The 27,964-nt window shown below is 42.4% G+C and overlaps 1 protein-coding gene across 4 annotated transcripts; it reads right to left on the bottom strand.

Annotated features, from left to right (window-relative positions):
- Positions 1 to 88: 88 nt before the first annotated feature.
- TKT (transketolase) lies at positions 89 to 22,415 on the bottom strand. 4 transcript variants are annotated; one of them, XM_041464051.1, is made up of 16 exons: positions 22,120 to 22,233; positions 19,156 to 19,202; positions 18,482 to 18,772; positions 17,263 to 17,380; positions 15,799 to 15,912; positions 15,060 to 15,157; positions 13,154 to 13,345; positions 12,227 to 12,345; positions 11,150 to 11,343; positions 10,365 to 10,529; positions 9,592 to 9,748; positions 5,121 to 5,251; positions 3,988 to 4,071; positions 3,721 to 3,814; positions 2,019 to 2,141; positions 90 to 402 (listed from the first exon to the last, which is right to left on the bottom strand). In XM_041464051.1, exons 3-16 carry the CDS (start codon positions 18,508 to 18,510, stop codon positions 215 to 217), a joined length of 1,806 nt encoding a protein of 601 aa, XP_041319985.1. In that variant the 5' UTR covers positions 18,511 to 18,772; positions 19,156 to 19,202; positions 22,120 to 22,233; the 3' UTR covers positions 90 to 214. The 4 variants fall into 4 exon arrangements, with proteins under 4 accessions (XP_041319968.1, XP_041319985.1, XP_041319976.1 ...); XM_041464042.1 differs by having other exon boundaries at positions 19,161 to 19,202; XM_041464059.1 differs by lacking the exon at positions 18,482 to 18,772 and having other exon boundaries at positions 19,161 to 19,202.
- Positions 22,416 to 27,964: the final 5,549 nt, after the last annotated feature.

Here is a 27,964-nt window from a genome sequence, read left to right as displayed (position 1 = left end):
GTTTTAAATGGCTGGGGGCAATGCAGACAGGAGGGGCTCTAAACATGCCGGTATTGCCCCCCCAACACCAAACCCCACAGACAAAAGAAGAGATTAAACCCCAGAAGGTTTTTTAAGCTGGTATTTTTATTAGAACTCTCTACATAAAGCACCTTTGCTTGCCTTAACCTCTCCGAACGCAGCTCTTCCGTTACACAGCACGAGATGCTCCGATCTACTCCGCGTTCCTGGACTTGGACACGGCTGCCCTCACCGCCTGCATGATGGCATCCTTGTCAATGCCAAACATCCTCAGCAGCTCAGCTGGCTTCCCGCTGCGGGGCACGTGGGACACAGCCAGGCGAGTGACAGTGACACCGGGCTCGCCCACGACAGCGGCACACACGGCTTCGCCGATGCCACCTGTGGAGAGAGCGCAGGCAGGCACTGAGCGTCCCAGCAGGAACACCCACACTGTGTGTGTGGGGCCTGCAACCTACAGCCTCCATTCCCAGCCTCAGGAAAACACCAATCACACATGTCTGAGCGGGCCAGCTGCAAACTGAAAACCCTGTCCTGTGTAAAAGGCATTCTGAGGACAAGCAGGCTGCCATTTCTGAAGTACTCAGCCATAAGCAGCAGGACACACCTGCCTCTCAAGGGCACAGGACTGTCAGCAAGCTCTCACCACCTCGGCATCAGCCACCAGGAACCAGGTTTAAAAATACACTTTGACTGAAGAGCATTTACAAGTGTACTTTACGTGCTGAAATTCCAACCAATCTCAGCAGCACTTCAGAGCTCCATCTTTTCACAGTGCCTGTACGTGCTGCTGGGCACCTCTCTGGTTATGTAATGTATTCACAACCTTTGCTCAGAGCTCAGCTCTGACTCACTATCAGTCACAGCGACAAAGGATGCAACTAGAACTGCATGGAGGCAGGAGAGACACTGGAAGCAGAAGTACTAAGGAAGAAGAAAACAGGACTTGTGTCAAAAGCATGTGCTGTGAGACCTGGTAGAAGAGACACCTTAGTGCTACCCTTCAGAGAGTGTATGCAGGATCACAGGGCTGCCCACAGCTCCAGGCATAGTGGGATTTAACCAAACTGAGCCTGCAGCCAGATGTAACTCTGTGGATGCAGCTGGTGAGCTCAGTATGATGGACCTGCAAGCACAGACTCCTGCCCTGCCTGCACCACGGAGCACCGTGCCAGCACAAAGCCCCTGTTCAGCACCTCACAGTTAACACTCTGCTGTCTTGCAAACCTGCAGTAAAATACTTGTCCAGAGCTGAACACTGAGCTAGAAGATGATGAGGTTCAGGGATCTATCACCATCTACAGTCTGGGACAAAACATGGTGTATCCAGCACTTGGGGTAGAACCAGCTCACTTCAGGTACCTGGCAAGAGTGATGCTCACCTTAAATTAAGACAATATTCTCATAACTACATCTCCTAATTTCTGTTAGTAGATATATAGGGTGGTGGAGAAGAAAAAGGAAGGAATTTATCCCAGAGTAACTGGGAAAAATAGAAAAAAAAATCTCTGGGAAAAATCCCAGAGTAACTGTGGAAAAACTGTGGAAACTGCCCAAACCATCTGATTTCAAGCAACCTGGAGCCAAGCTTTTGGACACATGGAATACTTAAACCTGCACAGCAATGGTCTCTCTTGCAATTTCACACCTCCAGAGAAGCTCCTGTACAGCCTTTCAGAGAACACTCTGAACGGAGCCCCTGCAGCACAGCAGGAATTTACAATTTCACTGGGCACAAATGAATCCAGACTTCACTTGGACCAAGCACACAAAGGGCACACAGGGCCAAGTTAATCAGAAAGGCAGCCCTGATTACCCCTTAAATCTTTGGAACCTTTCAACCCTCAGTGTCACTTTGTAATCCTAACAGCACCAAAAAAGCCAAGTCTTGCTTTTGCTTTCATGGGATGACAGCATCAGGTCTCATACTCCTCTGTCAGGTCAGAAGCTGGGAGCTTCCAGCCTCTGAAAGCTGTGACCTCCCAGACCCTCCTCACCTTCATGGTAATGGTCCTCAACAGTGATGATTCTGCCCTTGGTTGCTCTTGCATTTTCAAGTATTGTCTTCTTATCCAGGGGCTTTATAGTGAAGGGATCAATCACACGGATGTAGATCTTCTCTGCATAAATAAATGAAAATGATTTGTAACAATGAATTGCAACATGCAAGACAGTGCCAGTGGTACAGGCAATGGCTGTGATCTCCTAGACCATTATGAGAACTGCCCACATGAACTCTCAGGTACCTGTACCTATGGCTCATCTACCACAGAACCCAGCCAGCCCTAATTTCTACATGTATTCTTTCTCCATGCACCTCGTGGAATAGTGATATCCATTTATTCACAGACATGATGGAGGAGACTTGGATGAGGGACTCAAGGTTACCAGGAGCATTCATCACTAAAAAAGTAATCTAACTGGCTTTCCCCAGGTAAGAGAGAATCCAGACACCAGAGAAATCCTCCTTACTCAGGCTGTCAATTGTAATTTTTTTCCCAGACCTCTATTTTACCTTTATTGTCAAGCCAAGTGCAATTTCCACCTGATTCTTTGGTGTGTAGGCATTCTGAATTCTTTCTCCACTGCAGGCTGCCACCTCTCCGGTGTGCCTATCTGAGCTGCCCAGCCCTACCAGGGCACCCTTAAGGATGGTTGGCACCAAACCCAGATCCGCCCTGCCCTCATAAGGCTCATTAAAGCTGCATACAAATGGCAATTGTTTATAAAGAATAGCAATTATGTGAGGGTGTCTCTGATCCTGGCTGGCTGAACACTGGGCTGACTCCTACACATGAAGAGGCCCTATTGTCAGTTTTGTGACTGAAGGCTCTTCAGTGGCCAATATATTTTCGGTATTAGACCCTGACTCCGCACTACGGGATTATCTTTTCAGAGGTGATTACATAGACTTCAAGATCAGCAGAGCATTGTAAAGCACATTAAGTGTAGAAAAATAACAATGGTTCTGAAAATACCACTTTCAAAATGTCCTAAGCCTGGTGACTCGAGGTCATTACAAAGTATCAGTGCACCCAGAGGCTGCACAAAAAGCTGCCCAAAAGCCAAGGCAGCATTACTGTATTATCTCCTGCTATTTGTAATCTCTTCCTGGGGAGAGGCTCCTGACTCACAGATGGGTTTTGATGGTCTCTTTCTCTTGTTTCATTGAAGGGTTACCATTGCTGTGAGATGTCAGTGACTTGAGCACTGCCATAGATTTGTGTCCCTCCCACACTGGCTCAGAGTTGCTGCATCCAAAGGAACCCAGGTCAGCAGAGCCCAACCCAGGGCCAGGTGCCATGGGCACACACAGGTGACAGGCTGTGGTTTGGGACCTGGCCCCAGCCTGTTTGCAGCCCATTGTGCTGTACCAGACCAGGTGCCACTCCTGCTTCTCACACAGTGTCCCCAGGCCTCTACCCACAGGGCACTACCACAGATCAGCAATTCTAAGGAGACCCTGATGTGACCTGTTGTCAATTTTCATGGCTACTAATGCTGCTAAGCCAACTAAAACCCCCTCCATTAGGCAAGACTGGCAGCTGCATGCTGTGTTGCACTGTTTCAGCTAACAGGTGCCTGACTAGCTGTCTGAACAGTGTCATTAATGTTTACCAGTACAAAGGGTGAGCAGTTAGGCTGACTGGTATTGATTTTTTTTTCTGTGTTACATGACAAAAAGGAAAAAAGCCCCACCTTTTCTCAGCTGCTCTGCTGCAGCCAGTGCTTCATGCAGAGTGACTCCTGCTCCAATCACAGTCACTTGATCATCCTTACTCTTCAAAACCACCTGCAAGAAAACATGTCCATGTGTTTTTAACACGTAATCTTACTGTTTTTTTTTAACATTTCTAGAGATTTTAATGAAAAGATCAAATCTTTGCAACACTTTAGAGGGAAAAGGGCTTTTACAAAAGGAACACTGCATATTTTACTGCACAGATAAACAGAATCAGAATTTACCTTTGCCTGTCCAACATGGAAGTCCTCATTGTTGTTGTAAATGACAGGGTTTTCAGGACGACTAGTTCTGATGAAACAAATGCCCTGTTTCCGAGGCAAACATGTTAGAAGTTAGGAAAACAGAAAAGTGTTGACATTCTAGTTGATAAATCCTATGAAAAAAAATACAGCAAGATGACTTCTTCTATTTGTCTGATATTCACCCTCCTATGTTGCCTCTGGTTCCTATAGGTAAACTCTGCCCCACCAATTCCCATTAGTCACCAATTCGTGACAGCTGGTTGTTTCAAACAGTACAAAACACTTCACCTCCTCTTAAAGCACACTGATAACTTACAATTTCCTCTCTGATTCCAAGATACTTATCTCTCTTTTGTTCTCTTGTGGAAATGGAGAATCCTACTTGAGTTAATTAAGACTCTTAGAACCTTACCATACATGTGCAACTTTTACTCTGTCAACTTTAAGTTAGAGAAGAATGCTGGGTTGAAAGCAAAGAATAAGGCTTTCCATCAGTTAAAGTTCAGATGCCTTTCCAGAAGAAGTAGCAAACTTGTACTTTAATCTCTTCTTCCCACTCCTTTCCCCATCTCTAATCCTTTATTTCCACAAACCACTCATCATATTAGTTGCACACCAAATTTCCACATTCCTTCACTGAAAACCTGAAGTAGCAAGATTGAATTTTTTCAGATCATTTGCTCCTTTCTCAAGAAAAACTGGTATGGCATCCGAGGAAAATACTGATCAAGGAGATGATCAAAATCCTCAATACAGAGATTTATCTTTCTGTATCCAGCTTCAAGTTTGACCCCAGAGATAAGGTGCTAGGAGAGAGCTTTTAGGTTTGCTAAAGACCTACAGTTACTCTAAATCAATACAGATTCAAACTGCACTTGAGTAAGCATTTCCATCTCCCCAAATCTGGCCCACAGCATTCAAGATTTGTTCATTCTGCACTAGCCTGGACAGAATGTCTGCAACCTTTCCTTGAAAAGAAAACATCCCACTGCCACACTGGAGCCTCGGGAAGAATTTACGTGGGTAGAGACATGCAAGAAACATGCCAGAAGCAACAAGAGTAGTACAAAAGACAGAATTATTCTCTGGCTCAGAAATATTATGATGCAAACCTTGGTGTTGGCAGCTATTTCCACTGCTTTTTCAGTGGCTACAGCATCACTGGGGTAAAACACAGTGGAGTTGGGAATAGCCCGGAACATGCACAGATCCTCCAGCCCCATCTGAGATGGCCCATCCTCACCTGAAAGAATCAAAGCAGGGTTACAAAAGAGCAAGGGCACATTTTTGACAATCACTCAATACAGAAGTGAGGTTGAACATAAACCAGGCAAAAAAGGAGAAAAGGATAAAATCAGGCATACACACGACATGCAAGTCTACCTGCTTGAGAAAAGAATCATCTTCTCCTTAAACTTGGAACCATCTAAACAGTAAATAAGAATAGAAAGAGACTAAAAAGAAAGAGAACTGGGATTAAAAAGAAAAAATAGGAAATAAAGTATAACAATAAAACAACACAAAAGGAATACAACCAAATAGGAAGGGCACAGATGCAGAAAGAGGGTCACAAGATATCTGAACATTTTTGGATTTACATGTGCTGAGACAAAATTTATACTGGTCAATAAATGTTCCTCCAGATTTAAACTGCTGGAAATGTGAAAGGAGAATTGCATGTGTCCCATCAGAAATGGAGAGTGCAATTGGTACAACTACTCTCAAATTCTTAGGCTGATTTCAAGATTAAATGAAGGGTATGTATGTATTTTTTAATGCTGGAAAACAGTCTTTTAAGGAGCAATAGGGCATCTGTGTTGTTAATTGAACAACTCAAGCGCCTCATGGCACAAACCACAGATCTATGAAAAGGAATCGTTAGCCAGGACACGTGCTGGGTGCCAGGATTTTCCATGGTTAAAGAAACAACCACCACAACACCCCCCGCCCCCAGTGACCTTATGTAAGGGAGCTTTGGGAATGGCGCTGCTCCAAAGCAGCCATGCACACAGCTCTGGATCCACTCATGTCACAGCCTGCAGCAGCAGGGCTAAGAGCCTTCCCACATGCAACCACTACCTGTTATTCAAGAAGGACGAGTTCGCGAGGAAGGAGGAGAATATTTTCCTAAGAGCGGCACAAAATTCTGAAGAACTTTAAACATGTTAAAGAGATCAATCATTGAACTCTGCCACTGCACATTACTAATAAAGTAAGCACAGATCAGGAAAAGGAAGTGTCTCAGCTTTCAATCATCACATGAAGAAACCCTCTCAACATCACAGCTTCTAAATGTGTGTACTCTGAATGAGAGGGATTCAGTGGGCATTTTCCTTTCCTAAAATGCACTCACACAATGAAGGCATAGAAAGAAAATGAAATGATGAAGAATAAAATTATCAGGTGATAATTTTAATATCCTGAATCTGGATCTCATCCAAGGTAGAGAGTTACTCACAGTTACTCATGTAAGTCCTGCTTTTGCTATGGTGGTGCCAATACCACCAACATTCAAAGCTCCTCAATTCAATTCAAACTTACAGACTAGCACCAAGTTGAGTCTGGCCCCAAGTCTTTATGAAAATCTCAGTTTATATGGTTTTGGAATATCACAGATCAAATGAGAGTATAATTCTCAATTACATCTGCAAAACCTATATTTATAGCTTAATAAAAGAAGTAAATAATTTATATGCCCAGGATATAAAAGTCTAAACAATTGATATTTTTATTCCTGACACATGTACACTATGATTTCTTTTCCTATATGTTCAGTTTGAAAAATACAGATTTTTCCATTATTCTCTTATGACCTTAAAACTTATTTAATGTTTCGGTCCATCAGCAACTATTGATCTAGGAGTGAACTTGTATAAGTCCAGAAGGTCATTGTGATAGCTATTTTTCTAAATTTAATGGTTCAAATTTCAGTGCAGCAGAAGTCCAGGTCTGCCTAGAACTGCATACATAAAACTTCAATTTTCACCACAGATCCAGATTGGATTGAATTCCATGCAGATTTGGAATCCCATGCAGGCCCAAAGTTCTAACAGGAAGTATGCTTCATTCATACCCTTTCATTTAAAATTGAATTTTTTAACTGCTAAAGGATTTCTCTGAATAACTTTCTTTATAACTCTTCATGTAAGTTGCAAAACTTTGGGTTGAAATTCTTTTTGGAAAATCAAGTTGAGGCTTGAATGAGATTTGTACCTCAAACAACTTTATAAATCCAAGTCTGCACTTCACAGTCACACCTCCCAGCAGAACATTTCATGTGCTGAAAATTGAAACTTGGAAGTGTAGTTCTAGGAGACAATTCGGGTAAGCCAAAAGAGTTTTATCTTCCTAAATCAGCTTTTACATCAACACCGTGCTTGCTAAAAGTCTGAAGGTGGAAGGACTGATTTTAATAAGAGGCTTGTAATAGAATTTATCCCTTAATTACACACAAAGGCCATTATTTGATACTACATACAGTCTTTGCTCCAGAGAACTATACTGCTACAAGGTAAGTTTGAGGTTTGGGATGAGATTACATGTGTTTAGGAAGCATCTTTAAATATTTACCAATATTACAGATCAAATTAAATACTTTGTTTTAAATGGAAAAAAAAAATCCAAAACTATTAAATCAACTGAAAAACTGATGTATGCAGTGAACCTTAATTTACTACCCCTGTCAGCTCTCTCTCTCTTTCACTTTCCCTAGAAATACCTACTAGTTTTTCAAGCATGAATGTCTACTTGCATTTTTCTTCTTGGTATGCAAGTCTGTTCCTGTTTTCATAGGTCATGTAAAAAATAAAATTCTCTTCCTCCTTCAAACCAAAGCCAACCCACTACGATCTGCCGTGTTCCAAACAGTTACAGTGGGAAGGCAAGACCACAGAAGGCTCTGCTGGTGAGGGCCCTCAGCCAGTTGGACTGAGATGTGCTGGCTCTGCTGCCTTGGTCTCCACTGGCAAACCCTTTTCCCACACCTCTCAGGTGGATGGACTGCAGGACAGGGCCTGGACAAGCAAAGTTCCTTCTGCTGTAAGACATCCTGGGTTTGGCTGGCATAGTTCATTTTTTTCTTAGCTGATACAGTGGAGAGTTTTGGATTTAGGATGAGAATGCTGTTGATAACAACCAATGTTTTGGTTGTTGCTGTGTGGAGTTATCCTAAATCAAGGACTTTTCAGTGTCCTCATCCTCTGCCAGTGAGGAGATGGACAAAAAGCTGGGAGGGACCATGGCCCAGACAGCTGGCCAAGCTGGACACAAGGACATTCCATACCACAGAATGCCATGCTCAGCATACAAACCTGGGGGGAGGTTGGCTGGAAGGGGCTGACCACAGCTTAGGGACAGGCTGGGCATTGGTCAGTGGGTGTTGAGAAATTGTATTGTGCTTTTCGGAGTTTATTTTTATAATTACAATTATTAGTAGTAGTAGAAGCAGTTAACTTACAAGTTTTTTTCTGATTCTCCTCCCAGTCCCATTGCAGGGACAGGGAGTGTGTGAGTGGCTGAGTGGTACTTGTGTCCAGCTGGGATTAAAGCACAACAGATCAGGCTCGTGACCTCCTGAGGGACTTCAACACACAAGAGTGCATAGGAGCTGACCAGATGCATCTCAGAGTCCTGGGGAATTGGCTGAGGTAGCTGCCAAGACACTCCCCATGAAAAGTCACAGCAGCACCAGGTGGAGTCCCCAGTGACTGGAAAAAGGGAAACACTACAGCCAGTTTTAAAAAGGGGAAAAGAGAGAATGCTGGGAACTACCAACTATCACTCTGTGCCTGGAAAGATCCCGGAACAGATCCTCCTAGAAGCTGTTCTAAGGCACATGGGGAGAAGGAGGTGATTCAAGACAGCCAAGGGTAAGTCCTGCCTGACTTTGAGCAACCTGGTCTAGTGGGAGATGTTGGAAGGAGATGACCTTTAAGATCTTTCCAACCAAAACTTTCTATTATTCAATTTTCTGAATTATGTTACAGCTTCACAGTTCCTGTTTCATTAGTAAGAGATTTTGGATTTTTTTTAATGACCATATTAACAATTTCAGTAGTGAAAAATACTGGGATAAGTTGAAGTACTTATTTCAAGTGTGTGTTCTCTAAACTGTTTTTGAGATTGATGGACAAGAGCATCTGTGCAAGAACAGTATCATTATTTTCTCATTTAAGAGAATGGGAAACAACGGCACAGTAAGCACATGATTATTCTCTCCAGAGAGAGAATATTCTCTTTTTTTCATCAACTGCAAAGATGAAATGGAACCTGAACCTCTCAGTTTCAGTCCAATCCCTTTATATCAGTCTTTGCTTGTACAGTAGGAAAGCTTGTAGGGAAAAGTCCTATTTTCATCAGACCAAAGAAGAAAAACAAGCCAATGACAGCTTGAAATTTTTCTCATTCTTTCTAAACACAACAGAAGTGGAGTTGCAAATATGACTTCGTCCTATCACTGCTGCCACTGTTACACCACCCCAGCTACAGTACAGCTTGCCTCCACAGAGCAGGATCCATCTGGCTGCCAGACACCTATCTCTGAGTGGATGGGGAGTGCTGCTGGGATGCCGTGGGCGCCCTTACCGATGGAAACGCCGCAGTGGGAGCCGCAGAGGTTGACGTTGCTGTCGGAGATGGCAGCCATGCGGATCTGGTCGAACGCCCGCGAGAAGAAGGTGGCAAAGGTGCTGGCAAAAGCAACGGTCCTGTCACGAGTGGCACAACCAACTGCAATGCTCACCTGAAAGAGGGACATTGGATAAGAACAGTGAATTCCTCATTTATCAGTGGTTTCCAGGACATCATCTGTGGGACTTCTTGCCCTAAAAATTTAGCAAGAAGCTCTCAGCGCAGATTTAAAAATCTCTGTTTAGTCCTGCTTCTAATTGCTGGCATTTCCAGAAAGGAAAGGAGGCAACTCACCCTCCCAGTATCTATTCTCCTGCAACTCCTCTGCTCCATGCTTCAACTGCTAGCTGTCATTGTTGACTCTTACTGGCAGCTTCTTTTCTTTATCTGCTTAAAGCAGCCATTCAAAGATTTTTAAGACTTATCCCTCTCTTTCTTCTCCTGGATGAAAGGCTTATGTTCTCAGTCCAATGGACATGGTCTTGCTATCTCCAGAAGACAAAAATCATCATTAGTAAGAGGGAATGGATTTACCTGTGTTATTTGGACTGGTTATTTGTAAAAAGGGCCCTTCTTTAGCAAAATGGAAATTAGAACAAGGTTCCCAAATTGGTTTTTGCTACAATTACCACACATTTATTTGAAAAACAAGTATTAGACGCCCACTGTAAGGGGACTGACACTGAATGGTCATATTAATCTTTCAATAAACCCAAGGGAGCAGTTACCATGTTCTGCTCAGCAATGTAGCACTCAATGTAGCGACTGGGATGTTCCTTCTTGAAGAGCTCTGAGAAGGTGGAGTTCTTTGTGTCGCCATCCAGAGCAATCACTCGATCGTTGGCGTGGCCCAGTTTTGCAAGCGCAACCCCGTAAGCCTTGCGGGTGGCCCACTGCAAAAGGAAAACACACCAGGGCTGCTGTAACTTGCTGCTTTCTAGAGGCTTTTTTTATGTTCCTGTTTTATTGTTTTCAAATGATAGCAGTATCAAAAGTACATATGAGAATGGTGACACACAGAAGAGTAAACAAACCCATAACAAAGCATTAGAAAATACATCGGTGTTGAAATTGGCAATTCCCCCCCAATCTGGCTAGGAAATGTTTAAAACCTTGATTTCCAAACTGGAAATTCACTGAACCTCAAGGAGTTTCTTCAATCTCAAAGGCACATAAAGTAGTTTAGAAAATTGATAATGATCATGAAATGAAGAAGGGTGATTTGAATCTCCATATTTTAATATATTTATATACCCTTTTAATACCCAGCAAGTTGACTTGTCACACCACAGAAATAGGTGTCTGCCTACTGAGAAGAGGTGGGTAGCTGCACCTGGGGCAAGGGATAACACAAAAACTCCTGCCATCCTGTTAAACAATCTCACACTTTGAAATATCTGACCATCAGTGAAAAAGAAGGGGATACCTTTTCTCCCACTTTGTAATCTCCTGCCATCCTGTTAAACAGTCTCACACTGAAATATCTGACCATCAGTGAAAAAGAAGGGGATACCTTTTCTCCCACTTTGTAAGTTGGTGGAGATGGCATCTTAATGTTTCTAATATTTACTATAGGTGCATCTTCTTCTGGAAGGGCTGGAGAAAGCTTTTTCTTGTTCTGGATTCTGTCATCTATTTCCTGAATGACCTGTTCAGCCATATTTTTTGGAAGGGGCTTTCCATGCCAGCTTTCCTTATCTTCAACACCTGTGTATTTAAAGTCACATTACAAGTAAGAAAAGTATAAAAACAATTTAGGTTTTTATCTTCAGATTTTACCCAGATGAAAGTGCACTGGAGTATGACAGTCCAGTATTTTCTTCCAAGGAAGAAATTCCTTGAACAATTACAGTAGTATTCAACTGCATTAAAACAGACATATTTAAAGAAATAGCATGAATTTTACATAATCAAATTACATATATTCCAAACTTGTGACAAAATCCCAGCACCTTCTACTGAAATTATTTGTAAATTTGCCCCAACAGACCTAAGTGTGGCAGGAAGCAACCAGTAAACCAGTGTGAACATTTCCCATGAAATTTCAACCGTTCTATTTAAACAAACCCAGATAAGTTTGAAACAACAGTTAACCAAGGTGTCCAATTCAAACAAGATCTGATATTTTACAGCTTTATTTTAATAGCTTCTGATGACTCTTATCTGTGCACCCGGCGCTAACAGCCAAATCACCTCTCTGGCTGATTTACTGCTTTTCCTTCAGTCCCTGCAAATAATGACCTTTGCTTGCTTACTCAATGAAAAGGAATGAAGATATTCACTGCTGTTATTAATATTTGTCTGGTCAGAAAGGCAAGCTCAGAGTGCTGCTAAAGCTGTGGCTAAAGGGAATCATGGCAACCCTTGACACACTGAGTGTGCATTTGCTCCATCCCATGGACAGAACACTGCATAGCTGGCACACGTCTCACTTGATAGGGCCAAACCAAATTCTCAGCAATAAGGATGCTGAGGTACAGAGGGTCAAAGACCTTCTGCATGCTGTTGCTCAGATGTGGAAGTACCTGCACTGCAGCACTAGGTGTACATCCTATCTATGTGTGTATCAAAGCAAGAATTGTTTTATTACCTGATATGCCTTTGCCTTTAAAAGTCTTTGCAATGATGGCTGTTGGCTGATGTTTGGCCTGGCCAAAGGCTTTGCAAAGCTCCTCCACACTGTGTCCATCCACGATGATGGCATGCCAGCTAAGAACACAAACAGATCAACTGTTTCTAAAGGGTTTTAGCATGTGACACACTCTGGTAGTCAGCAATAACAATAACAAATACTAACTTCATTCCAGTGCAGTGTCTTTTTAAGAGACCCAAAGTATGCCAGAAACACAAACTAGCATTTATTTGAGACTATAAAAAATAGCACAGCTGCTTTTTTATAATTCAAAATGAGCCACAGGGGGATCAACAACTATGAGCAAAATTCACAGCTCACAGATAACTAAATTATCCTACATTTCTTCAAACATAATGGCCATTTTTAACCACAAGAGCAAATCAAACATCTAGAAATAAGATGAAAACTGACAATAGACGTTGATTAAAAAAACCCAAAACACTCAGTCATAATTTGGTTTCTATTGTATCTGACATTTTTTTAGCATGGACTTTGCATCTGCATAGAAATGTGAAACTAAATGAAAGGCAATACACAAAGAATTCTCTTACTTTCCATGCTGTTTTTTTCTGATCTACTTGCTATAATAGGAGATGTGGTCACAGTTATAAAATCTGAATTTGATGTGTTCAAAACAGTTTTAAGACCCCTAACAGATTTATCTGTGCAAGCAGCCCTTATTTTATCTCAAAACCAACAAATTTTGCCACTTTCAATATTCCTACTGCAGCCATAAAGTTGACCAATATCAGGCATTATGAAAGACCATCTTCCTTGCTGATGGAATCCTTTAGAGCTGAAATCTCACTTGAACAATTCTGAGAAACAAATAGAACATACATTTTCAAATGAGATTATCCTGAGCTTCTCCCACTCACATACCCAAAGGCCTCGCAGCGTTTCTGGTAGATTTCAACGTGATGCTGCAGAGGAGCAGGGTCACTTTGTCCAAGACGATTAATATCAAATATAGCAACAAGATTATCAAGCTTGTAAAAGCCAGCAAAGGCCATTGCCTCCCAAACAGAGCCTTCAGATAACTCTCCATCTCCAAGCAGACAGTACACTCGATAGCTAGAAGAAATTAAAAATGAAAATAAATTAGATTTGATGTGTAAGCGCTATTAAATCAAAACTCCTCCAATAATTCATAGTAAGAATTCAATTCAAATTAAAAATGAAAATAAATTAGGTTTGATGTGTAAGTACTGTTAAATCAAAACTCCTCCAATAATTCATAGTAAGAATTCAATTCATTTTTCTGTCCCAAACTCAATTCCCATTGTTCAATGCATTCACCTCAGCTAAAGTTACGTAACCTTAGACATATCAAATTAAAATAGTTATGAGCCGTTGCACGTTAGAAAAATAAGATGAGAAATACTGCACTCCTTTCCAAACCTTTGTCTCAAAAAAAATCAAGTCTTAAGCCTCCCACTGCAAGGCTTGACTGAACAAGCCCATTGAACACTGTCACTGTGACTCAGCAAGATCCTGAACAATGCAGGGACAGTTACCTCTGCTTCCTCCTTCCTCCCATAGACCCTCTGGAAGGACAACAACAGGAATTAATTTCAGGAAACTCTAAATTTGGATGAACTCAGCTATGGATTAAAGCATACTGCATAACAAATGCAGAGTTCAGTAAAAAGATAACCAACATTATATGACTTTGTAGACTGTTTCTCCAGCCACTGAAGCCCTTTATTTAGGTAAAACTCAGTTAGCAGGAGTACTGCCTCATCTCTACCAAATTCAGCCACAGCATTTGTCTTTTACTACCACTCTTCTTCTGGACAACAAAACTTTGTAAATGTTTATTACCCACTAAAATTTAAAAAAAAAAAGTAAATTGTTCTTCAAATATATAATTTTAAAACAAAATAATTGAGATGGCTGTCAGTGATTTTTTTTTAGTCAACATGAAGCTATAAGAGACTTTTGAATCTGATTCCTACCTGCCTTCAGCTAAATGTGAACTCCTTGCACTTAAGCTGCTCCCCAGTGCTGCACGCAAGACCACCTTTTCCTTTTGTCATGTAAGCACTAGTTAGATTTTTTCCACACGTAGCATCTGCTAAACTCAATTAAAATCAGCAAGTCATCTTTCACAGAAATGATTTCAAGCTAGTGAAGTGTAGGACACATTAACTGGGCAGCCTATGCTCAGATGTACTAGAACTGTCAAATAAAATATATCAACCACATCAGGCTATTTTCCTCCTCATACAGATTTGCCTTTAGACATCTTTTCTTGTGCACAGAACCAATGGCAGGAGCAGTCATTTTTGTCTCTGTGGAGTTGAGTGCCTTTCTGATAACATTTTGGAGCCCTACTTTATGATTCAATTATGCTATTATTGACCATAATGGTTCCTTATCCAACGTTCTCCATTATTTGTCATCTGACTTTGAACAGACCTCTCCAGCTTGCACTTTCCTTCTAAAGGGACACATCCAGTCTCAAAATGGATATCAGTTACTCTCTGGAAGTTAGAGGCTCCTCCAACAACTCCCTGTCTTCTCTGTTCAGGAACATCAGCTTGCAATGCTGTCAGGTTACAAAAGAAACACACATATGCACTAATTGTTGCTAATCTTTAAACCCTTGGTAGTTTCACTGGCAACAGCTTTGTAATTATCTATCATTTAAAACCTAAATTTGAAATCAGATTTGGGATTGAATAAAGAGAATGAATCTGTCTCTCTATCTATCTATCCATCCATCTAATTTAACAAAATTTTCCCATTGAATGCCTGTAATCATGAAGTATGAAAATGGAATTACCTGGCTCTGTCAAAGAATTTGCCAGTGTATGCCATTCCACAAGCAGCACCAAGACCCTGCCCAAGGGATCCAGTAGCCACATCAGTGAAGGCTTGTCTCTGAGAATAAAAAGGCAACAATTCTTTTACAGTTATGAAATAGAGGAAGTAATTTCCAGTGCTAGAAGATGGTTCAACATACACCAAAATGCAGCTTCTCAGCCGTAACAATGTGGAAGTCCCTCTAAATCTTGAACCCCTGATTCCCCTGCAATGCAGATTTCCTTCATGATGACGGTCACAAGCTAACTGGGCACTCTGAGAGGGAAGGGAATTTCTCAGCTATGCTTCGGATGGCAACAGTTAAGAATTGATGATTTTGTGTAGAAAAGAATCAATTGAAATAACTGGCTGGGAATGGAAAGACCAATGAAGTGGCCAAACTGGGTGTCAACTCTTGAAATACCTCAAAGCTGCTTAAAGGACAAGTGAAGCTTGGATAGAACTTTACCTAAGCATTTATGAAATGGAAAATACTGCCATGCAGGGCTGTAGGGGAACTTTACTACAACAAAAAAGGTCATTTCTACATTCTCATACATTCAAATACAGTTCAAATTCAGTTGTGAAGCCATAAATGCCATCATCCTTAGAAGTCTTTATCTTTCCTGTGCTGAACAGCTAGCAACCAAAATTGCTGTGAAATACATACGCTTTTTTCACAGAAACATATTTTCGTATCAAAGATTATGAGCACTCACTGGCACTGGGTGTCCTTCTAGGACAGAATCAATTTTCCTCAAGTTCAGTAATTCTGCTTCTTGTAGAAAGCCAGCCTCTGCCCAAACAGAATATAAAATTGGTGCTGCATGACCCTGGAGAGAAACAGAAATTGTAAACAAAACACAAGTTTCACGTTCCCAACTATCAGGACAAACTCTACAAAGCTGACAAACACTGAAATCAGGTTCTTGTGCCCATCAGGAAGACATGGAGTTATTAAACAGTTTTACAATGCACACATCCACACTGATGCTTGTTTCCAAGTTCCCCACGCCCCTGCTTACAGCACCCCAGCAGGATGAGCAGTGTCATCTCACTAGAGCTTCCTTCAACATCAGTGTACCCAGGGTTGAATGCAGTGAGTGACAACAGGCAAAGTTTTAAGCTTTGTACGCTCAGACCTTTGTGGAGCAGTCATCTTCCACTCCTGGAGTCATCAGGAGTCAAAAGAGCATGCAGAGGTTTGAAGCCATTTAGCTACTCTGGACAGACACACTGATTAATTAGAGAGCTAAAGTAAACATGAGGAAGTGACTCTCAGTGCTTCACCACCTCAGCATCAACTGCTTGCTTCTCACTCAGTTCCTCCTTTCAGAGTGGCCACCAGAAATGACAACAGTTACATCCAGCACAAGGACATTCACCATGGGCTCCACAGCACTACTGCGAGCCACCACTTGAGGAATTCTGACTCAAAGATGGAATGTGCATCACTGGAGCACTTCATCTGCCATGTTTTACCTCATTGGCCATGTTTTACATTTTCTGAAGGCCCCTCACCTGCCTTTATGTCATATGAACAATATATCCCCATGATTTACAAGGACACAATGTAAAAGGGGACAGAAACACTAACAGCCAGCACAGACTGGGGTTTAAGTGTTTTCTGACCCACAGTGTCTTCAGTAACAGTGACTTTAGTACCATACTGGCACAGTAGGAATGCAAACTACAAACTGCTCACTAACCTGCCCTGTTTCATGTAATCTCCCTGAGAAGCTGGCAGGAATTAGTGCCCACTGTGACATGGCTGCAGGCAGAACAGCAGGGCTGCATTTAACAAGAGAGCACAAAAGCCAACTGCAACTGCCTCGTTAGAAAAATAAAACAGAACTTATTGCATCCTGATAGATTGTATAGACAATATAATATTTATTATTTAACATTACAACAACTTAATATAGTGGAGTTAAGACTTATCAGGACACATTACAAAGACCCCTTTAAAACTGTTTTTAAGTTATGCTGCAACTTAATTTAGCCAGCTTCTTTCTTTCTGAAGCACACAAATTCCAGGCTCTCAAATATTTCCAACAGACTTCTCTGCAGATGTAAGTGTATGTAAACACAAGTCAAATAAGATAAGTCAATTAAATCTACAGACAGACAGCTCTTTGCTAGCAGACTGTAACAGGACAGCAAATCACTAATTGTTTATTTACCTTTGAAAGAACAAACCGGTCGTTGCTGGCGTTTCTGGGGTCTTGCACTTTGTACCTCATGGTATGGAAAAACAGCACAGACATAATCTCTGCTGCACTGCAACATGATGTAGGGTGGCTATAAGTCAAGAAGAGCCAAAATTACCACTTGTGTTATTGTTTGCTCAGGACTGCATCTTTAAAATACCACTTCATCAGACCCCAACTCCTCAGCATTAAAATACATAAATCCGAAATGTCTGATCTCCCACTCCTGTGCTGTTCCCCCAGTGCCAACCAAATACTTTGAGACAAAGGGAGCCTCTGATCTGGTTGAATTGGATGTTCAATCAAGACCCTGCTGACAGCTCAAGGACTTGTTTTTTAGAGGTCTCCCTTCTTCTCCATGCCAAGGACCACCACCTGAAGGGGTGGCTAAAGCACAGGACAGTCAGACACAGGCTGTGTCAGCCTGGGCCTGAAATCAGAGTCCACTGGTTTATCTGGTGGCAGAAATTCACACCAATGCAGAGGAAACAAGGACAGCTTTCCACAGAACTGGAGCCACTCGCTGAGTGGAGAAATTAAAAGCATGGCATCAGGACTTGTTCAGGCTCTGATGCACATGCAGGGATTGGTAATGCAAGATTAACTTCTGCAGAGAGTTCTGGAACATTTATAATAGTATAACTTAGGAACCATTTCATTGTACCACATTAGAGCTGACAGAGTAAGAATTCTGATTTCTAAAGAGGACATTAAACAATGCAATTCTTGTTTTCATCTTCTACTGAAACTGGATATGGAAATTTACTGTCTCCAGTAAACACCCAGATACATGTTGTAAAATACTAAATTGCTTAATCTTTGGCTAAGAGGGGAACTATCATTTTCTACATTTACATCTTTGTAAGTTTGAAATATTGTGTGAGTTGGTTTATCAAACATTTTCAAGTATCTGGTATAGTCTCTCCCATTGAATTGTCTGGGATAACAGGAGCATGAATTCATACTCAACTGTAACTTGCCTCAGGAATACACAGGCCCATTTCACAGGCAACTGTGCCATAAAGTACCAAGTGAATATAAAGTTAGGTGAAGAGGTTATGCAAGTAGCAAATTGGAGTTATTCCACGACAAGGTAAATATTTCATTCAAAGTGCAATAGAAGGGCACAGAATTACTTTTATTTATCTAGATTACTGTAATTTACATAATAATCACTGTAATTCTTATGCACCTGGAATGGGTGGCACCACTTGACCACATGGGAGTACCAGCCTTGGCTTTTCACTTGCCATAAAGCTTAAAAGGGTAAGGAGACTCTTTAAAAATCTTTATTGAGTATGGAAAATAGCATTTTTCAGATTTTACTGATGTAAACACAATTCTTGACATCAGCCATTGCTACTGAAGTACAGGAAAGTGGATGATAAGTAGTGAGGAGGTTGAAAAAGCAGTTTCTTCTCACTTCCTCTTCTGCCAACATTTACTTTTCATCTTTAGCAGGCTATTCTTCAAATATTTGATCCTACTTGTAAAACAGGACAAACTGACTATGAAAGTGTCACTTTTGTTTCCTACATGTACATTTACCATGCATGTTAGGATTAGACAACACCTTCACTAGAACTTCAATCAGAATATTTTCTTTTGATAGTAATAAACCTTCCCACCCAACATCCCAAACATAACTGTAATAAGAGAATAAAAACATGCAAAACACTAGCAGAATACAACTTATGGTTAGTGTCCATCCCTTAGTAAGTACTCACACACAGGGAACCAAGAGAATTAGCTTTAAACCATGGTTCAAACATATTAGTAAATATTTATGTATTTGAGTTAATCAATAAGCCTTACATGCTTGTTTAAAGCTTTCATTCCTTTAATTTTATTAACTTTATACTTAACCATACTTCTATGAACTCCTGGTCTTGATTAAAAAAGTTTTAAACCACCTAAAATGGTAGCATGTGGAAATAAAAAAAAAAAAGTAGAAACATTTAATGAATTACCTGAAAATTGGAAAAACATCTTGTTAAAGCTACAGGTTAATTAAATGAATTTCTACTATCAGAATTAACAAAAAACCCCCTAACTTTGAAATACAGTCCTTCAGTAGGAGATCAACCCAAACTACACTAGAACACCAAAATCCTGGATCCACACAAAACAAAGGTAAAATGATTGCTGCAAGTTAGTTTTGTAGGGGGTTTTTATTACTGCATCAATTGATATTTGTTCCATCTACACATTTCAAAGGATAGCAGTGGAAAGCTAAAATGGAGCACTGAGTCAAAACCAAAAAAAGTGAAGAAAAAATCATCTGCAACAAGTGATCACATCACATCTTATGAAACAAACTGCCTCTTAAGAAACTCTTGCAACTTCCACTTTTAAGAATGTATCCATCCTGCCCTAGGAAGCCAAGACACTGTTTCAAAACTAGAAAAATTTATTATCAGCTATAGCAGAGACTCTACCCATTTCAATGGGAATGTGTGCACTACTTATCTAAAAGAAAAAGCTCTTCCACACCCCAAAGCAAGTATGTTCAATCTTTATAACTAACCTAATCAAATTTTTTGCCCACGTAAGTAATTTTGAGCACAAAATTTTTTTTCCAGTTCACTGAATTTTTCCACTCCAGCTGATGAAATACTCAAAGTGATGTGTTTGAGCAACTTCAGGATCAGACTGAGTTAGGTCTTGTCCAGGCAAAGACAGTACTTACTTTAACAGAAGGTAAAAGAAGACTGCAAGAACTGGTGTGACATATCTACCACACCACCATTTGTGTTGCAATACATGCCACAGTTCACAGAAATTACTTCCTTGAAAGTAGTAGGCAGGTCCTATTTTTTCTGCAGTGCTTCTATTGCAAGTATTTCCTTCCGTTTTTACAAGCTACACCTTTAACAAACATGCATTTCCTTAACAAAGTCAAAGCCATCATGACAATTCACATTTTTAACTAACTGTAAGCTTCTATTTAAACTTAACTTGCATTCAAACATCTTTTCCCATCCTCAGTGAACAGCAGCAATTTAAGCAAAGCACACTGTCTCAGTTTTTAGAAAACATTCATAATGCACAGCTGCTTTGGAAATTGTACATGCTTTGCCTAACTCCACAACAGACTGAATGTCTTTTGGGCATATTACTACACCATCATCTTGGCAACCAAATCTTATTAAGAAAATATATTACTTATCAACAGAATCTTCTCTTAAGAGCCCATCTTCCATAATCTGCTTGTTATCAGGTTGTGTAATAATTTCAGACTACACAACTCCAGTGGCAGAATAAACCAGAGGGATTACTGAAATGCCTTTGTGCTAGAAGGACTCAGTATTGTAGCACAGATGAACCAGGGAAAAAAAGCTTGAGTAAAACTACTTTTACTATTTCTTCATCAGTATGGTGAGAATGGTTTTACTGGTGAATTTCATGGACCGAGGAAGAGAAACAGAGGCTGTAGTATGATCCTTATTCTTTAACAGCACATTAGACAAAACAGAGAAATAATTGTATCTGTTGATGAGACAACTGATACCATGCATCCCTGTGGCTTGCTTAAAATACTTACTGAATGCAGAAGCCCAAGGTTTACAAAGCACAGTTTTCAATTTACACATTCACACAGACTTGTGCAATACAGCACACTGCAGCTTGAAACAAATCAAGAACTAAAAGGGCAGTTGTTGGGTATGCCATACTTTTCTCTCCAGACTGGACCCAACAAGACAGATTTGTACAACAGCACTGCTCTGACTTGCTGAGGGGTTTCCCGCGTCCAACACCCCATTTCACGGGAAGAACAGCAGCAGCACTTTCATTTGCTGGCTGCAAACGGAACGAGTAAAGTTCAGCTTCGAGAGCCATGTGAGGGAGCTCATGCCAGGCACAGGGTGGGGACTGGAAGGCAATTCAAAGAAGCTTTATAATTTTTTGCACATCACCCTTCTTCACACAAACCTCAGCATCCAAGGGATTCATTCACATTTTTTTTTAAACACTGCATCTAGCTTCAAAGGGGGCCAAAGGAGGAAATTGCAACAAGACGGGATATGTGTAAAAAAAAAAAAAAAAGCCCAGCACTTTATATGGAAGCATTGATATATTTTTCAAGCAGAAAAAAAGGCTTTAATTTTACATGACTAAAAGCAGATTGTTTGCAGAGATTTTTTTTTTTTTGTTCCCCATAGGTAAAGCACGATCAAAGAAAGGATAACCCTGGAATCTGCACACATCAGAGCCCACACTAAATCCTGTCCAGAGGCCTGAATAAACTGCCCATTGGAGACCGCGGGCATTGCACAGATAATCCCACTTGGGATTATCACAGATAATCTCACTTGAAATTCTGTGCAGAATTAGTTCCAACTGACGGGCACGCAATGAAAAAGAAGCCGCTTGCGCCTCGGGCACAAATTCTTTGGTTTTCAGTCCTGCCCCAACTTAGCATTCCCGGCCTCTCTCCCAGTCACAACACCCGCCGGCACCGGCGACCGACGTGGCCGGCCCGGGCGGGCTCAGCCCGCGGAGCCCCCGGCCGCCATTTCCACACGTGCCGCTCCGCATCCCTCAGCGCCGGGGGTGCCGGGCTCCGCGGGGGCCGGCCCATCCCCGCGCACGCCGCCCCAGCGCTCCCGCGGGCGGCACGGCCGGGCCTGCGGCACCCCCGCACCGCGGGCGGGAAGCGGACCGGCACCGGGGGCTCTGCCCCGTGGCACCGGAGCGTCTCCGGGCAGCGGGAGCCCGCACGGCCCCTCCCAGCAGCATCCCCAGGCCGGATGCAGCCCCGGGATGCGGGAGCGCGGCTCTGGTGTGCGGCCGGGGCTGGGTCGCTGCACGCCCGCCTCCCTCACTCACCCGGAGCCGGCCGCGGTCGTGGCCTTAATGGAGCCGATGCGGAGCCGGTTGGCCGTGTCCTTCAGCGCCTGCAGCGTCTGCTGGTCGGGTTTGTGGTAATCCTCCATGTGGGCGACGCGGGAGGGCTGCGGCGGCTCTCGGGCGGCGGCGGCTGGAGCCGGTCTGAGGACGGGCTTTGCGAAGCGGCGGCACGGCTCACCAGGGCCGAGCGCTGGGGCGGAGAGAGGAGCGCGGGGGAGGGGAGAGGAGCGAGGGGGCGGAGAGAGGAGAGGCCGGCTCCCTCCATCCTCCCTCCCTCCCTCCCTGCCGCCCGGGGGCTGGGCCTGGCCGGGCCCGTTCCCGCTCCCGCTCTGCGCGGCCCCGCGGCGGCCCCGGCTCCTCCCGCGGGCGCCATTTCCGCGGCGCGCGGGGAGGCGGCGCTGAGGGCGAGGCGGCTGTGCTCCCTGCTCGCCATCGCTCGGGAAATCACAGCCGTGGGCAGGCTGGAAGGGAGCTGTGGAGATCACCCCCCTGCCAAGGCTGGGTCACCCAGAGCAGGTGGCACAGAAACGGGTCCGGGTGGGTTTGGAGTGTCTGCAAAGTGGGGGACTCCACGCCTTCCTTGGGCAGCTGTTCCAGTGCTCTACCCCCCTCAGCATAAAGAAGTTCTCTCATGTTGAAGTGGAATTTTTTGTGGTTTAGTTTTGGCCATTGCTGCTGTCCTGTTGGTGGGCACCACTGGAAGGAGTCTGGCACCATCCTCTTGGCTCCTCTCTTTGAGATGTTTATATGCATTCATGAGGTCCCTCAGTCTTCCCCAGAATAAACAGGCCCAGCTCCCACAGTCTCTCCTCATAAGAGATGCTCCAGATCCCTCATCTTTGTGGCCTCCGCTGTTCCTCTCCAGCTTTGCCTTGTCTGTCTCCTATTGAGGAGCCAGAACTGGATAGAGATCTCCAGGTGTCCTCACTAGGGCCCAGGATCACCTCTCTCTTGACATGCTTGATCCAGCCCCTGCTCCATAAAGCTGTTGGTCTCCACCCCAGTCTGTTCCTGTGTCTAAACAGCTTAACAGTAACCTGGTTCTTCCACACAGGAGAAACAGTAGCAGACATGCCCCATGTGGCTTCCTGTCAGGATATAATTCATATTTCCATAACATATCTTAAAAATTTTGATGAACACAGAGACTTTGCATAAAATATTGACTTTACCAGCCATCAGTCAGCCAATACATTTTCTCTAGCAATTCTGAACACTATGACATTAATGCTAGATTTCAGTAGGCAAGTAAAATACTTCATATTTGTTCTAGAAAGCTCAAACAGCACTAGAAGTCACAATCTAGAAACAACAACAAAAAAGGCTAATCAGACAATAATGACAAATAAGCAGCAGTGCTAGGTTGAAGGTTGGAATTAACAATCTTAAAGGTGTCTTTTAACCTTGATGATTGTATCATTCTAAGATACCTCACATCTTGTTCATTCAACCTGGTATTCCTGCACTGCACTCCTGTATTTCAGTGTTCTGTCCATGGGTAGTTTGTTCTAGAAACTGTATTGTATTGATTTGAAATATCCTAGTAACATGTGTGAACTAATGCTACTGTCATCTACTTCCAGAAGACACTGAACCACTCCCATTGAAAACCCTACACCTTCACCTTCAAGGCTCTGCAGACTTTGGGTTCCAGAATCAAAGGAAACCACCTCCATGTACAGAGCACTCAGCCACGCTCACTTGGTAAACTGCCAGTAGGAAGTAGCATGTGAAACTCTTAGCAAGGTATGATAAAACTTTTTTTTCCATAAACTAACCAATTTATTAGAAGAAATAAAAGCAGACACCACTCCCTTAGCTTGACTGTTTTCTTAAACTGTTTCATCAGTTGTCTTCTTGAAAATCCTTTAAATAAAATTCTTCAGAAAAAAAACTAGACTGGAAATAGGCCAGGAAGGATAAAATGGAGCCAAAAACCAGACTTGACAGTAGCAAAGTGCAGAGGTTGTTCTGGAGAGCACTATACAAAGGTTAACTGCTGCAACTGCCATTTGCTCTGCTCCAGTCCATATTCGACCTTCAAATAATTGGGAAGGGTAGACCTACTACCTGTGGTGGGGTTTTTTTGTTTGGTTGGTTTTTTGTTTGTTTGTTTTAGGTTTTTTTTTTTTTCTTTCTGCAAAAGCAGTTACCAAAATATTTTAATTTCAGTAATACACTTTGAAATTATATGGACAATAAAATCGGGATAGGGTAGAGCCTGATGAGAATCACACAAGCCTTGGTTTCAATTTAGGAACTCTGAAGACATGGGCTGTAATGCCAAGAGCTTTCTGTGGCAGAGCAGAGGGCAAACAATGAGGGTGTTAATGCACTTTCGTTGTGCAGGTTTCCTCTCAGGGTACAGACACCTTGTTCACCTTGTAACCCACTATGTTTAAACAGCAGCTTGGAAATGAAGTAACACATAGCTTTGATAGCCAGAAAGTAGCTACTTGTGCAGGAAATCATACCACAGAGATCCCAGCTGAGGAAAGAGAAACAGGACTGCCAGACACAGTGGAGACAATCAACAGCCATTCTTAACAGCAGTTTCCCCACAATATTCCTGTTAAAATCCACTTTGGTACAAGAGAAGGACTTCTTTTGTCCTCCTGGAGCTCTGATGCCCTAAGGAATATTGTCAGTAGGGGAATATGAAAGATCTGAAGAGCTACAAGTAGCATCTATGAGAAATTCTGATTTTTTTTTCCTCTTGTTTTCCAGATTTTAAACTATAAAATCTACCTTAACTGTTGGTGAGGTTACAGAAAATTCAAACCTAAGTTCCATATACAAGATCCTTAACTGAACTTTGCACATGCTACACACCAGCAAATATCCTGCTCAGGATCTGGTTATGCCATTGCCACAAATAGGCCTAAAATCAAATGAATGTTGTGGAGTGAGGGTGACCAACTTCTCCATGCATGTTGCACAGCTTTTCCTCTTCTCCTCTGTCCATTCTTGCATCCTTTCCACAACCTGTCAGCCTTCTCAAGGCAACAGCACGCTTGATTCTGTCTGCAGCCATGTGGTCAAAAAGTAAGACTAAGACATCCACCACTGAGTGACCATTTCAGATCAAGTTTCCTGATTGTCCCTTGCTCACTCTGCTCTGGCTTTCTCTGCCGAGCAGTCCCACAGCTCATGAACTGGATTCCTTTCAAATAAAGATGAAACAGAAGATTCAGTCTGAGAAAGCAGCTAATGCATCCCAGCTGTTAATGAGCATTCAGTTCAACAGGACAGACCAGAGCCAGTCTGCAGCAGAATTCAGACTCCCTTATAGTGCAGATGGGGAGTCCTCAGCACTTTGTCATGTGCTCCATAGACCTGCTCTACTGGAATCTCCTCCCTGCTGATGTAGTCAAAGGCACAGAACCATTTAGCAGCACAGCAGCATTTATTAGCTTGAGCTCTGTACCATGCTCACTGATTGGAGAGCAGCTGTTAAAATACTGGCTGTGCTGCGGAAGGGAATGACACTTTTTATATCACCCCTGCTGTTTAAACACTGTTCTTTAGGCAGATGTTGACATTTGGCTTGACCATCATCTCACTGATACACAGTTATCCATGTCAGATGAGTGAGGTTAGGCAGGATAATTTGGTCTTCTCTAATCTGTGGTTTAGAAGAGGTGCATAAAGTAAATTCTTCAAATGAGGCCAAGCATAAGTGAAATCACATTTATGATGCCAAACTCCACAGTATTTTGTATTGACCAAAGATACATTAAGAAAACATGGCTGTGCACCCAATTTCAGCTGCAGAAAACAAATTTCAAAAAACAGACAAATACATTTGCTCCAGGAAATTAAAAGCTTTTTTTAGAGATATGGCTACTTCATCTTTCTGGATGGCTGGTAGTATTTACAAACACAGGAGAAAAAGATCAAAATGGAAGCAGGTATCATGAAAACAATGAAGTAATTTCTATGCTAAGTTTTTGCTTCCAACAGATTAATTTACTCCCTATTTTCTGTCTATACAGTGTGATTAAGAGGTGAGCATTGCCAGGCTGTTACTGGTCTACTCAAATCATGGATAGTGGCAAAGTGAAATGATAGTCTACTAAAATGGAGTTCAGTGACTCCCCACTCCTTTGTCAATGCCCTTTGTTTTCTCTCACAATTTTTAAAAATATAAACTGGCCAGATCTTAGCCTTGCTTTTGCCTTTGTTGGCTCAGGCTGATTCCATTCTTTGGCTGTGGTCAAGTGTAAGGCCTGTGGTCAAGTCTCTGTGATCACAGTGATGATGTGCTCTTGAATTGCCTTGTAAGGATGGCTCCCTCACAAACTGTCCCAAGTGTACTGGCAACAGCAATCTTAGCAAGTGCCTTCTCTGGCTGCACATACGGTGCTGTTCCCCTCCTGTAAGGGGGATAATCTGGATCAGTCCAGTGTTACTATGGCTCGCAACTTCTTCTGTTTCCTCCATTGTTATCTGAATGGTAAAAAGACTTTAAGATAGACTTAGCTTAGACAATGTCATTGGGAGATCACTGCCCACAACTCCCCCTCAGTTCCCTGAATCCTTGTGCTGCATCACCGAGTGCTTAGTGTGGTATTGTGTTGTTAAAACAGCAGCTCAAGCATTCACAGGATGAAATTCCACCTTGTGTCAGTGTCTCCTCTTTGATCTACTGAAGAGGCGTGTTATTTCTGCAACTCTGACCAAGTGTGATGGACTGTAAAGCAATAGCTGCAGTCATGGTATACATTGCATACAACAGTCCACATTTCTTCCACATTCCTCAGACTTGCCTCTGGAACCACGTACAGTGTGATTAAACCAAGGATGTAAATGTATGGACAAACAGCCTTGCTTCAGAACATACAATCACATCTCGTTAGCTTCAGAATTATCTACTAGACTAGACAGCTTATTAAATACATACACAGGATAACTGGGTTTTTCCATCCCTTCGTCCACGTATCGGCCTCAGGGCATTATGTGCAGCAGAAGCATGAAAGCTCAGCTATGACTGACATTTGCTGAGATACTGCAAAAATGCATTGCTGACATAAGTACATGCAACCCTGTTTACCAGAGCAGGAGCTGCATGCACTCAGCACTGCTAGAATTCAGGACAGTTAGTTACCATGGGGCTGCGGGCCCCATTTTGCCGTGAAAACTGCTCTCAAAAGATTGCCAAATCCAAGTCTAGTAAGAGCTCATCACTACAGAATATAAACAGTAGTGAGTGAAGAAAATGCTTGGAGGTGTGGGAGGAGACCAACGGGCTGTGCAATTGCACTTTGAGCACTGTATGGATTCCAAACTGAACTGGAATTGCCAGTCACTGCTGTCCTGGACTGTAACCTTGCTAGTCCTGAACCTCCATGTAGTTCACAGGGTTTAATTTCATTTGCAGAGTACATTAAAAAAGAGAAGTAGAATTCCACTCACTGTGGAGTTGTGGTGGAATTCCAATCATTGTAGCCTGATGGATGGGAATGCAGTACATTGTCAGATCAAATCTGGTGCTGCAAATTTTCCAGAGCCTCAGTCCTTACTGTCACATCTCACTCAAAAGAAATTCTGTTCCTTCATCAGTGGTAGAAAGTGGTTTTAGATAAGCACAAGAGCACACTCAAGTAAACACCCTGTGAAAAGAATATTCAGCAGGCTGTGAAATAATGATCAGCTCTGCAGTTCCCATTGGAGCATGAAAAACACTCTCAACATCCTTTAGTTGCCATAGAACAGCAGTTTGTGCTACACAGACTACAAACAGCTATAACCAGCAACCTGGAAAATGCAGGGTTCTTGTGCAGCACCTCATACAGAAACATCCAGAAGGGAAATCTATCCACCT

Source organism: Pyrgilauda ruficollis, unplaced genomic scaffold (assembly GCF_017590135.1).
Source record: "Pyrgilauda ruficollis isolate IOZ18807 unplaced genomic scaffold, ASM1759013v1 scaffold10, whole genome shotgun sequence".
Taxonomy (NCBI): domain Eukaryota; kingdom Metazoa; phylum Chordata; class Aves; order Passeriformes; family Passeridae; genus Pyrgilauda; species Pyrgilauda ruficollis.
This window is presented reverse-complemented; position numbering and strand designations above follow the sequence as displayed.